At 46.8% G+C, this 12192-nt stretch overlaps 1 protein-coding gene across 2 annotated transcripts in view; it reads left to right on the forward strand.

The window, feature by feature from the left end:
- The window catches only part of LOC109874749 (ephrin type-A receptor 3), a 208963-nt gene that overhangs the window by 170483 nt on the left and 26288 nt on the right, over positions 1-12192 (forward strand). For both annotated transcript variants that reach the window (XM_031810030.1, XM_031810029.1), the window contains exons 14-15: positions 5003-5064; positions 8574-8783. In XM_031810030.1, the coding sequence (XP_031665890.1) occupies positions 5003-5064; positions 8574-8783 (272 nt within the window). The remainder of the gene's footprint in view (positions 1-5002; positions 5065-8573; positions 8784-12192) is intronic.

Genomic DNA, 12192 nt, shown 5'->3' on the forward strand with positions numbered 1-12192 from the left:
TGAGATTGGTCTCCACTGTGACTATTTACTTCTCCTGTCTTTCCTCTCTTCCCATCTATGTGGAATGTTGTTCTGTTCTGTGTTTTTTTGTGTCCTCAGATAAGCCAGTATATATGTTTTGTGTTCTGTGTTGTTCTGTATTTTTCTGTGTCCTCAGATAAGCCAGTATATATGTATTGTGTTATGTGTTGTTCTGTGTCCTCAGATAAGCCAGTATATATGTTTTTGTGTTATGGGTTGTTCTGTGTCCTCAGATAAGCCAGTATACAGTGAGGCAAAAAGGTATTTAGTCAGACACCAATTGTGCAAGTTCTCCCACTTAAAAAGTTGAGAGAGGCCTGTAATTTCCATCATAGGTACACTTCAACTACGACAGACAAAATGAGAGAAAAAATCCAGAAAATCACATTGTAGGATTTTTAATTAATTAATTTGCTAATTATGGTGGAAAATAAGTATTTGGTCACCTACAAACAAGCAAGATTTCTGGCTCTCACAGACCTGTAACTTCTTCTTTAAGAGGCTCCTCTGCCCTCCACTCGTTACCTGTATTAATGGCACCTGTTTGAACTTGTTATCAGTATAAAAGACACCTGTCCACAACCTCAAACAGTCCCACTCCAAACTCCACTATGGCCAAGACCAAAGAGCTGTCAAAGGACACCAGAAACAAAATTGTAGACCTGCACCAGGCTGGGAAATGTGAATCTGCAATAGCAGCTTGGTTTGAAGAAATCAACTGTGGGAGCAATTATTAGGAAATGGAAGACCTACAAGTCCACTGATAATCTCCCTCGATCTGGGGCTCCACGCAAGATCTCACCCCGTGGGGTCAAAATTATCACAAGAACGGTGAGCAAAAATCCCAGAACCACACGGGGGGACCTAGTGAATGACCTGCAGAGAGCTGGGACCAAAGTAACAAAGCCTACAATCAGTAACACACTACGCCGCCAGGGACTCAAATCCTGCAGTGCCAGACGTGTCCCCCTGCTTAAGCCAGTACATGTCCAGGCCCGTCTGAAGTTTGCTAGAGAGCATTTGGATGATCCAGAAGAAGATTGGGAGAATGTCATATGGTCAGATGAAACCAAAATAGAACTTTTTGGTAAAAACTCAACTCGTCGTGTTTGGAGGACAAAGAATGCTGAGTTGCATCCAAAGAACACCATACCTACTGTGAAGCATGGGGGTGGAAACATCATGCTTTGGGGCTGTTTTTCTGCAAAGGGACCAGGACGACTGATCCGTGTAAAGGAAAGAATGAATGGGGCCATGTATCATGAGATTTTGAGTGAAAACCTCCTTCCATCAGCAAGGGCATTGAAGATGAAACATGGCTGGGTCTTTCAGCATGACAATGATCCCAAACACACCGCCAAACACACATTTCAAGGTCCTGGAGTGGCCTAGCCAGTCTCCAGATATCAACCCCATAGAAAATCTTTGGAGGGAGTTGAAAGTCCGTGTTGCCCAGCAACAGCCCCAAAACATCACTGCTCTAGAGGAGATCTGCATCGAGGAATGGGCCAAAATACCAGCAACAGTGTGTGAAAACCTTACAGATGTAATGGCTTTCTTGTGGTGAAGGAGAGTCGGACCAAAATGCAGCGTTGTGATGATTCATGTTATTTTAATGAAGGAAAAAAATATACATGAAGAAACTACGAAATAATGAAATGTGAAAACCGAAACAGTCCTATCTGGTACGGAGACAGAAACAATCACCCACAAAACACTCAAAGAATATGGCTGCCTAAATATGGTTCCCAATCAGAGACAACGATAAACACCTGCCTCTGATTGAGAACCACTCCAGACGGCCATAGACTTTGCTAGATACCTTCACTAAGCCACACACCCAATAACTAACAAAACCCCAAGACAAAACACACCACAATAAACCCATGTCACACCCCGGCCTGACCAAATAAATAAAGACAAACACAATAATACTTCGACCAGGGCGTGACAGAACCCCCCCCCCCCCCCCTAAGATGCGGACTCCCGGACGCACCTCAAAACAATAGGGAGGGTCCGGGTGGGCGTCTGTCCATGGTGGCGGCTCCGGCGCGGGACATGGACCCCACTCAATCAATGTCTTAGTCCCTCCTCCTCGCGTCCGTGGATAGTCCACCCTCGCCGCCGACCATGGCCTAGTAGTCCTCACCCAGAACCCCACTGGACTGAGGAGCAGATCGGGACTGAGGGGCAGCTCGGGACTGAGGGGAAGCTTGGGACTGAGGGGAAGCTCGGGACTGAGGGGAAGCTCGGGACTGAGGGGAAGCTCGGGACTGAGGGGAAGCTCAGCACTGAGGGGAAGCTCAGCACCGAGAGGAAGCTCAGCACCGAGAGGAAGCTCAGCACCGAGAGGAAGCTCAGCACCGAGAGGAAGCTCAGCACTGAGAGGAAGCTCAGGCAGGTAGCTGGATCCGGCAGATCCTGGCTGGCTGGCGGTTCTGGCAGATCCCGGCTGACTGGCGGATCTGGAAGAGTCTGGTTGACTGGCGGATCTGGAAGAGTCTGGTTGACTGGCGGATCTGGAAGAGTCTGGTTGACTGGCGGATCTGGAAGAGTCTGGTTGACTAGCAGATCTGGAAGAGTCTGGTTGACTGGCGGATCTGGAAGAGTCTGGCTGACTGGCGGATCTGGAAGAGTCTGGCTGACTGGCAGATCTGGAAGAGTCTGGCTGACTGGCAGATCTGGAAGAGTCTGGCTGACTGGCAGATCTGGAAGAGTCTGGCTGACTGGTGGATCCTGGCAGACTGACGGATCTGGCTGCTCCATGCTGACTGGCGGCTCTGGCTGCTCCACGCTGACTGGCGGCTCTGGCTGCTCCATGTAGGCTGACAGCTCTGGCGGCTTCTTACAGACTGGCAGCTCTGGCGGCTCCGTGCAGACTGCCAGCTCCTTGCAGACTGGCAGGTCCTTACAGACTGGCAGCTCCTTGCAGACTGACAGCTCCTTGCTGACTGGCAGCTCCTTGCAGACTGGCATCTCCTTGCAGACTGGCAGATCCTTGCAGACTGGCAGCTCCTTGCAGACTGGCAGCTCCTTGCTAACTGGCAGCTCCTTGCAGACTGGCAGCTCCTTGCAGACTGACAGCTCTGGCTGCTCCATGCTGACTGGCATCTCTGGCTGCTTCATGCAGACAGACAGCTCTGGCTGCTCCATGCAGACTGGCAGCTCTGGCTGCTTCATGGAGACTGACAGCTCTGGCTGCTCCATGCAGACTGGCTGCTTCATGCAGACTGGCAGCTCTGGCTTCTCCATGTAGACTGACAGCTCTGGCTGCTCCATGCAGACTGGCATCTCTGGCTGCTCCATGCAGACTGGCGGCTCTGGCTGCTCCATGCAGACTGGCAGCTCTGGCTGCTTCATGCAGGCTGGCAGCTCTGGCTGCTCCATGCAGGCTGGCAGCTCTGGCTGCTCCATGCAGGCTGGCAGCTCTGGCTGCTCCATGCAGGCTGGCAGCTCTGGCTGCGCTGAACAGGCAGGAGACTCCAGCAGCGCTGTAGAGGAGGAAAGCTCTGACAGCGCTAGATAGGCGGGAGACTCCGGCAGCGCTGGAGAGGCGAGGCGCACTGTAGGCCTGACGCGTGGTGCTGGCACTGGTGGTACTGGGCCGAGAACATGCACCGGAGGGCTGGTGCGTGAAGGTGGTACTGGATAGAACGGACCGTGCAGGCGCACTGGAGCTCTTGAGCACCAAGCCTGCCCAACCTTACCTGGCTCGATGCCCACTCTAGCCCGGCCGATACGAGGAGCTGGAATATACCGCACCGGGCTATGCACCCGCACTGGGGACACCGTGCGCACCACTGCATAACACGGTGCCTGCCCGGTCTCTCTAGCCCCCCGGTAAGCACATGGAGTTTGCGCAGGTCTCCTACCTGGCGTAGCCATACTCCCTGTGAGCCCCCCCCCCCAAGACATTTTTGGGGCTGACTCCCGGGCTTCCTTGCCAACCGTGTTCCCTCATATCGACGGCTCCTCTCTCCGGCGCCTCTGCTCTCCTCGCTGCCTCCACCTGTTCCCATGGAAGGCGATCCCTTCCCGCCAGGATCTCCTCCCATGTGTAGCAACCCTTGCCATCCAATATATCGTCCCATGTCCAATCCTCATTGCGCCGCTGTTGCTGCCTTTGTTGCTTCTCCTGCGGCTCCTGCCTGTTGACACGCTGCTTGGTCTTGTTGTGGTGGGTGATTCTGTAACGGCTTTCTTGTGGTGAAGGAGAGTCGGACCAAAATGCAGCGTTGTGATGATTCATGTTATTTTAATGAAGGAAAAAACTATACATGAAGAAACTACGAAATAATGAAATGTGAAAACCGAAACAGTCCTATCTGGTACGGAGACAGGAACAATCACCCACAAAACACTCAAAGAAAATGGCTGCCTAAATATGGTTCCCAATCAGAGACAACGATAAACACCTGCCTCTGACTGAGAACCACTCCAGACAGCCATAGACTTTGCTAGATACCTCCACTAAGCCACACACCCAATAACTAACAAAACCCCAAGACAAAACACACCACCATAAACCCATGTCACACCCCGGCCTGACCAAATAAATAAAGACAAACACAATAATACTTCGACCAGGGCGTGACAACAGAAAACATTTGACCTCTGTCATTGCCAACAAAGGGTATATAACAAAGTATTGAGATAAACTTTTGTTATTGACCAAATACTTATTTTCCACCATAATTTGCAAAATAAATTCATGAGAATTCCTAAAATGTGATTTTCTGGATTTTTTTCTCTCACTTTGTCTGTCATAGTTGAAGTGTACCTATGATGAAAATTACAGGCCTCTCTCATCTTTTTAAGTGGGAGAACTTGCACAATGGGTGGCTGACTAAATACTTTTTTGTCCCACTGTATATGTATTGTGTTCTGTGTTGTTCTGTATTGTTCTGTGTCCTCAGATAAACCAGAATATATGTATTGTGTTCTGTGCATTAATGTAATGTGTTGTTCTTTCTCTTCTCAGGTAAGCCAGTGATGATCATCACAGAATTTATGGAGAATGGATCCCTAGATACCTTTCTCAAGGTTAGTTGGGGTTTTAGACTGGGTTTCCGAATAAGCACTTTGACTTCTGCTGATCTAAAAAGTGCTTTATAAATACATTTTATTGAATTTATCTAGTTTGTTCCACACTCACTCACTCACTCACTCACACTCTCTCTACCCACTTAGTCATTCTGCCTGTATATTAAGACAGTCTGAAGCTTGTGCTGCTCCATAGTATTTGAAGATCTCTCCTGATTGAAACAGGGATGGAAAGTAATAGAAAGTGATTGTAGAGAAACTACTAGTTCCTCATTCAGTTCAGAGTCTTTTCAGTTCTGACAGAACTGCTGAACCAGCAGATAACCCTGAGTGTTATGTCCACCTCCCCACTCCTATATCCATCCACTAGACCGTAATCCTGTTATAGCTAGCTTACGTTATCTCACAGCAATATCCACCCACGTCATCTCCTGTTCTACCACAAACACACAATACACACATGCACACACATACACACACAAAGGCATGCATACACACAAGCACGCACACAGACACACACATACACACCAGTTCTCTCTCATTCTCAGAGCAATATCCATCTACACTACCGGTCAAAAGTTTTAGAACACCTACTCATTCAAGGGTTTTTCTTTATTTTTACTACTTTCTCCATTGTAGAATAATAGTGAAGACATCACAACTATGAAATAACACATATGGAATCATGTAGTAACCAGAAAAGTGGAAAACAAATCAAAATATATTTTATATTTGTTACAGTTTTCTTCTATATCCTCCTCTGACGAAGAGGTAGAACAAGGATCGAACCAAAACGCAGCGTGTTGATTGAGATTCATATTTAATGAAACAAAGAAACACGAACTTACACGAACACTACAAAAACAATAAACGAAACCGAAACAGCCTATCTGGTGCAAACTAACCGAGAGTACACATAGAACACTAAGGACAATCACCCACGACAAACTCAAAGAATATGGCTGCCTAAATATGGTTCCCAATCAGAGACAAGGATAAGCACCTGCCTCTGATTGAGAACCACTCCAGACAGCCATAGACTTTGCTAGATAACCCACTAAGCAACAATCCCAATACCACCACCAAAACCCCAAGACAAACACACCACAATTACAAAAACCCCATGCCACACCCTGGCCTGACCAAATACATAAAGATAAACACAAAATACTTTGACCAGGGCGTGACAATATTTAAGATTCTTCAAATAGCCGCTCTTTGACTTGATGACAGCTTTGCACACCAGTGGCATTCTCTCAACCAGCTTCATGAGGTAGTCACCTGGAATGCATGTCAATTAACAGGTGTGCCTTCTTAAAGGTATATTTGTGGAATTTCATTCCTTCTTAATGCCTTTTAGCCAATCATTTGTGTTGTGACAAGTTGGGTGGTATACAGAAGAGAGCCCTATTTGGTAAAATACCAAGTCCATATTATGGCAAGAACAGCTCAAATAAGCAAAGAGAAATGACAGTCCATCATTACTTTAAGACATGAAGGCAGTCAATACGGAACATTTCAAGAACTTTGAACGTTTCTTCAAGCGCAGTCGCAAAAACCATCAAGCTCTATGATTAAACTGGCTCTCATGAGGACCACCCACAGGAAAGGAAGACCCAGAGTTACCTCTGCTGCACAGGATAAGTTCATTAGAGTTACCAGCCTCAGAAATTGCAGCCCAAATAAATGCTTCACAGAGTTCAAGTAACAGACACATCTCAACATCAACTGTTCAGAGGAGACTGTGTGAATCAGGCCTTCATGGTCCAATTGCTGCAAAGAAACCAGTACTAAAAGAACACCAATAAGAAGAAGAGACTTGTTTGGGCCAAGAAACATGAGCAATGGTCATTAGACCGGTGGAAATTTGTCCTTCGGTCTGAAGTCCAAATTGGAGATTTGTGGTTCCAACCGCCGTGTCTTACACACCTCCAGGCTGTGTAAGGGCTATTTTACCAAGAAGGAGAGTGATGGAGTGCTGCATCAGATGACCTGACTTCCACAATCACCTGACCTCAACCAAATTGAGATGGTTTGTGATGAGTCGGACCGCAGAGTGAAGGAAAAGCAGCCAACATGTGGCAAACCCTTCAAGCTGGTTGAGAAAATGCCAAGAGTGTGCAAAGCTGTCATTAAGGCAAAGGGTGGCTACTTTGAAGAATCTCAAATATAAAATATATTTTGATTTGTTGAACACTTTTTGGTTACTACATGATTCCATGTGTTCTTTTATCGTTTTGATGCCTTCATTATTATTCTATAATGTAGAAAATAGTCAAAATGATGAAAAACCCTTTGATGAGTAGGTGTTGTAAAACAATGGACTGGTAGTGTATCTCCTCTACCGGTGTTTCAGCAGCTGTGGAGCAAGTTAATTAGATCTTGTTTTGTGAAATGCTGATTGATTGCTCTGTCTCTCTAACCCACAGACTTCCTCCTTTAACAATCTCCTTATAGCACTTCCAGTAAGGGATTTGAGAGAGAAGGGGGGAGTGGGGGTTGGAGAGTGGAAGGGAGGGAGACAGAGGGAGGAGAAAGAAATGGGGTGAGAGAGACAATAAGAAAGAGAGAGGGAGAGAGGGGTGAAATAGAATGAAAGAGAGAGAGGGAGAAGGGTGAAAGTGAAATAGAATGAAAGAGAGAGAGAGAGAGAGAGAGATGCATTGTTTTTGTGACCAGTGCTTCTTCATTGATCTGGAGTCTAATAAAACCCATGTAACTCTGTGTTTAGCCTATTACCCATAAAACTGATCTCAGAATTATATTGGCTTTTTATGACAGTCATTATGCTCACTACCCAGATCAAACATCGCCAACGCGCGCGTGTGTGTGTGTATGTGTGTGTGTGTGTGTGTCTGTGTCTGTGTCTGTGTCTGTGTCTGTGTCTGTGTGTGTGTGTGTGTGTGTGTGTGTGTGTGTGTGTGTGTGTGTGTGTGTGTGTGTGTGTGTGTGTGTGTGTGTGTGTGTGTGTGTGTGTGTGTGTGTGTGTGTGTGTGTGTGTGTGTGTGTGTGTGTGTGTGTGTGTGTTTTGAGAGAGCAGTCTTCTTTCTCTTCCCTGTCAGTTTTCATCATCATTTAGCCAGATTATCGTGGAGGGGAATGGGCTCCACTTAAAGAGAACTGTATCTGTATTGCGGTAATGAGAGTGGTAACAGTGGTGATCTGTTCTCAGTGATACAGCCTGCTGTATATTAGTAGAGGAACTGTGGAGAAGGATTTATGAGATAGAGTCAGGCTGGGGGTGTTATTCACAGAGCAGGACTGCTGTGGTGGTAACACAATGTGCATATGTGTGTTCAATGAAATTCAAGCCAATTCAATAAACGTTATTGTTCCCCAAGGGTGAATTGTTGTTGGGCTGATGGTGACAACACCGACAGAACATACAACAGCGAACATCTCTCTCTCTCTCTCTCTCTCTCTCTCTCTCTCTCTCTCTCTCTCTCTATCTCTCCATTTCTCCCCCACCCCTCTTTCTCTCTGTCTCTCCCTCTCCCTCTTTCCAATAGAAACACGACGGTCAGTTCACAGTGATCCAGCTGGTGGGTATGCTGCGGGGCATTGCGTCGGGCATGAAGTACCTGTCTGACATGAGCTACGTCCACCGAGACCTGGCCGCACGCAACATCTTGGTCAACAGCAACCTGGTGTGTAAGGTGTCTGACTTCGGCCTGTCACGAGTACTGGAGGATGACCCTGAGGCAGCATACACCACACAGGTAAGACAGACACACACCATTATACCACACGGGTAAGACAGACACACACCATTATACCACACAGGTAAGACAGACACATAACATTATACAACACGGGTAAGACAGACACACACCATTATACCACACGGGTAAGACAGACACACACCCTTATACCACACGGGTAAGACAGACACACACCATTATACCACACGGGTAAGACAGACACACACCATTATACCACACGGGTAAGACAGACACACACCATTATACAACACGGGAAAGACACACACCATTATACCACACAGGTAAGACAGACACACACCATTATACCACACGGGTAAGACAGACACACACCATTATACCACACGGGTAAGACAGACACACACCATTATACCACACAGGTAAGACAGACACACACCATTATACCACACGGGTAAGACAGACACACACCATTATACCACACAGGTAAGACAGACACACACCCGTATACCACATGGGTAAGACAGACACACACCATTATACCACACGGGTAAGACAGACACACACCCTTATACTACATGGGTAAGACAGACACACACCATTATACCACATGGGTAAGAGAAGCCGAGAATGTGTTATGCAAAGGATTATTACATTTAAATCCTTGTTTTTGAAAGCATCATACATGATGGTGCAATTGGAATTTGCTTAGACAGTAAATATTTGTATTAAAGTTGTAGCCTTCTGTATGTTAGTGAGGAAGAGAAGGAGAGAGCTTGTTAAGTCCATATCAGTGCCCCTGTCCTCCTGTACGTTGGTATTTCCTCTCTTACCTCTCTCATCCACCTCAACCCTCATCCACCTCAACCCTCATCCCCCTTTTTTAACTTCCTAGCCTTTCTCCTTCTCACATCTCTCTCATTTCCTCACTCCCTATCCTTTCTCCTTCTCACATCTCTCTCCTTTCCTCACTCCCTAGCTTTCTCCTTCTCACATCTCTCTCTCATTTCCTCACACCCTAGCCTTTCTCCTTCTCACCTCTCTCTCTCATTTCCTCACTCCTTAGCCTTTCTCCTTCTCACATCTCTCTCTCATTTCCTCACTCCCTAGCCTTTCTCATTCTCACCTCTCTCTCATTTCCTCACTCCCTAGCCTTTCTCCTTCTCACCTCTCTCTCATTTCCTCACTCCCTAGCCTTTCTCATTCTCACTTCTCTCTCATTTCCTCACTCCCTAGCCTTTCTCCTTCTCACCTCTCTCTCATTTCCTCACTCCCTAGCCTTTCTCCTTCTCACCTCTCTCTCCTTTCCTCACTCCCTAGCCTTTCTCCTTCTCACCTCTCTCTCTTTCCTCACTCCCTAGCCTTTCTCCTTCTCACCTCACGCTCCTTTCCTCACTCCCTAGCCTTTCTCCTTCTCAACTCTCTTTCCTTTCCTCACTCCCTAGCCTTTCTCCTTCTTAACTCTCTTTCCTTTCCTCTTTCCCCCTTACCCCTTCCCTTCAAATTTCCCCTTTATTCCCTTCTTTTTTTGTGAGAGAAAGAGAGAGAGGGGTAGAATGACAAATCACGCGTGAAACAGCCTGTCAGTCCCTGTTAGTCTAAATTGAGATGAGACGGATCCGTTTCGCCAATATGAAAGCTTTTTTGCTGCAGCTACCTAGCCTAGCTTGCTGATATTTATCAGACAAGTCAAAGTGAGGCCTATTTCTGGTGCATGTATTTCATGATACTTGTTTAATAAAACACCTTGCTACAAGTGGCAACTTTGTTTCAAAGTTTCATCATTGTAAAGAGACACCGTTACTGTAAAAACAGTCAAATCAACTCAAATTCGTCACATGCTCCGAATAGAACACCTTACAGTGAAATGCTTACTTACAAGGCCTTAATCAACAATGCAGGTTTAAACTAATAATAATAATAAAAGAGCAGCAGTAAAATAACAGTAACGAGGCTATACCAGTACAGAGTCAATGTGGAGGCTATATACAGGGGGTACCAGTACAGAGTCAATGTGGAGGCTATATACAGGGGGTACCAGTACAGAGTCAATATGGAGGCTATATACAGGGGGTACCAGTACAGAGTCAATATGGAGGCTATATACAGGGGGTGGGTACCCATAGTACAGAGTCAATGTGGAGGCTATATACAGGGGGTACCAGTACAGAGTCAATGTGGAGGCTATATACAGGGGGTACCAGTACAGAGTCAATATGGAGGCTATATACAGGTGGTACCGGTACAGAGTCAATGTGGAGACTACATACAGGTGGGTACCGGTACAGAGTCAATGTGGAGGCTACATACAGGTGGTACCGGTACAGAGTCATGTGGAGGCTATATACAGGTGGTACCGGTACAGAGTCAATGTGGAGGCTATATACAGGAGGTACCCGTACAGAGTCAATGTGGAGGCTATATACAGGTGGTACCGGTACAGAGTCAATGTGGAGGCTACATAGGTGGTACCGGTACAGAGTCAATGTGGAGGCTATATACAGGTGTACCACCGGTACAGAGTCAATGTGGAGGCTACATACAGGGGTACCGGTACAGAGTCAATATGGAGGCTACATACAGGGGGTACCGGTACAGAGTCAATATGGAGGCTACATACAGGGGGTACCGGTACAGAGTCAATGTGGACGCCTATATACAGGGTACCGGTACAGAGTCAATGTGGAGGCTACATACAGGGGGTACCGGTACAGAGTCAATATGGAGGCTACATACAGGGGGTACCGTACAGAGTCAATGTGGACGCTATATACAGGGGGTACCAGTACAGAGTCAATGTGGAGGCTATATAAGGTGGTACCGGTCAGAGTCATGTGGAGGCTATATACAGGGGATACCAGTACAGAGTCAATGTGGAGGCTATATAAAGGTGGTACCGGTACAGAGTCAATGTGGAGGCTATATACAGGGGGTGCCGTTACAGAGTCAATATGGAGGCTATATACAGGTGGTACCAGTACAGAGTCAATGTGGAGGCTATATAAAGGTGGTACCGGTACAGAGTCAATGTGGAGGCTATACAGGGGGTACCAGTACAGAGTCAATGTGGAGGCTATATAAGGTGGTACCGGTACAGAGTCAATGTGGAGGCTATATACAGGGGGTACCAGTACAGAGTCAATGTGGAGGCTATATAAGGGTGGTACCAGTACAGAGTCAATGTGGAGGCTATATATAGGTGGTACCAGTACAGAGTCAATGTGGAGGCTACATACAGGTGTACCGGTACAGAGTCAATGTGGAGGCTATATACAGGTGGTACCGGTACAGATCAATGTGGAGGCTATATAAAGGTGGTACCGGTACAGAGTCAATGTGGAGGCTACATACAGTGTGTACCGGTACAGAGTCAATGTGGAGGCTATATACAGGTGGTACCACGTTACAGAGTCAATGTGGAGGCTATATACAGGTGGTACCGGTACAGAGT

This window comes from Oncorhynchus kisutch, linkage group LG30 (assembly GCF_002021735.2).
Source record: "Oncorhynchus kisutch isolate 150728-3 linkage group LG30, Okis_V2, whole genome shotgun sequence".
NCBI classification, from domain to species: Eukaryota; Metazoa; Chordata; class Actinopteri; order Salmoniformes; family Salmonidae; genus Oncorhynchus; species Oncorhynchus kisutch.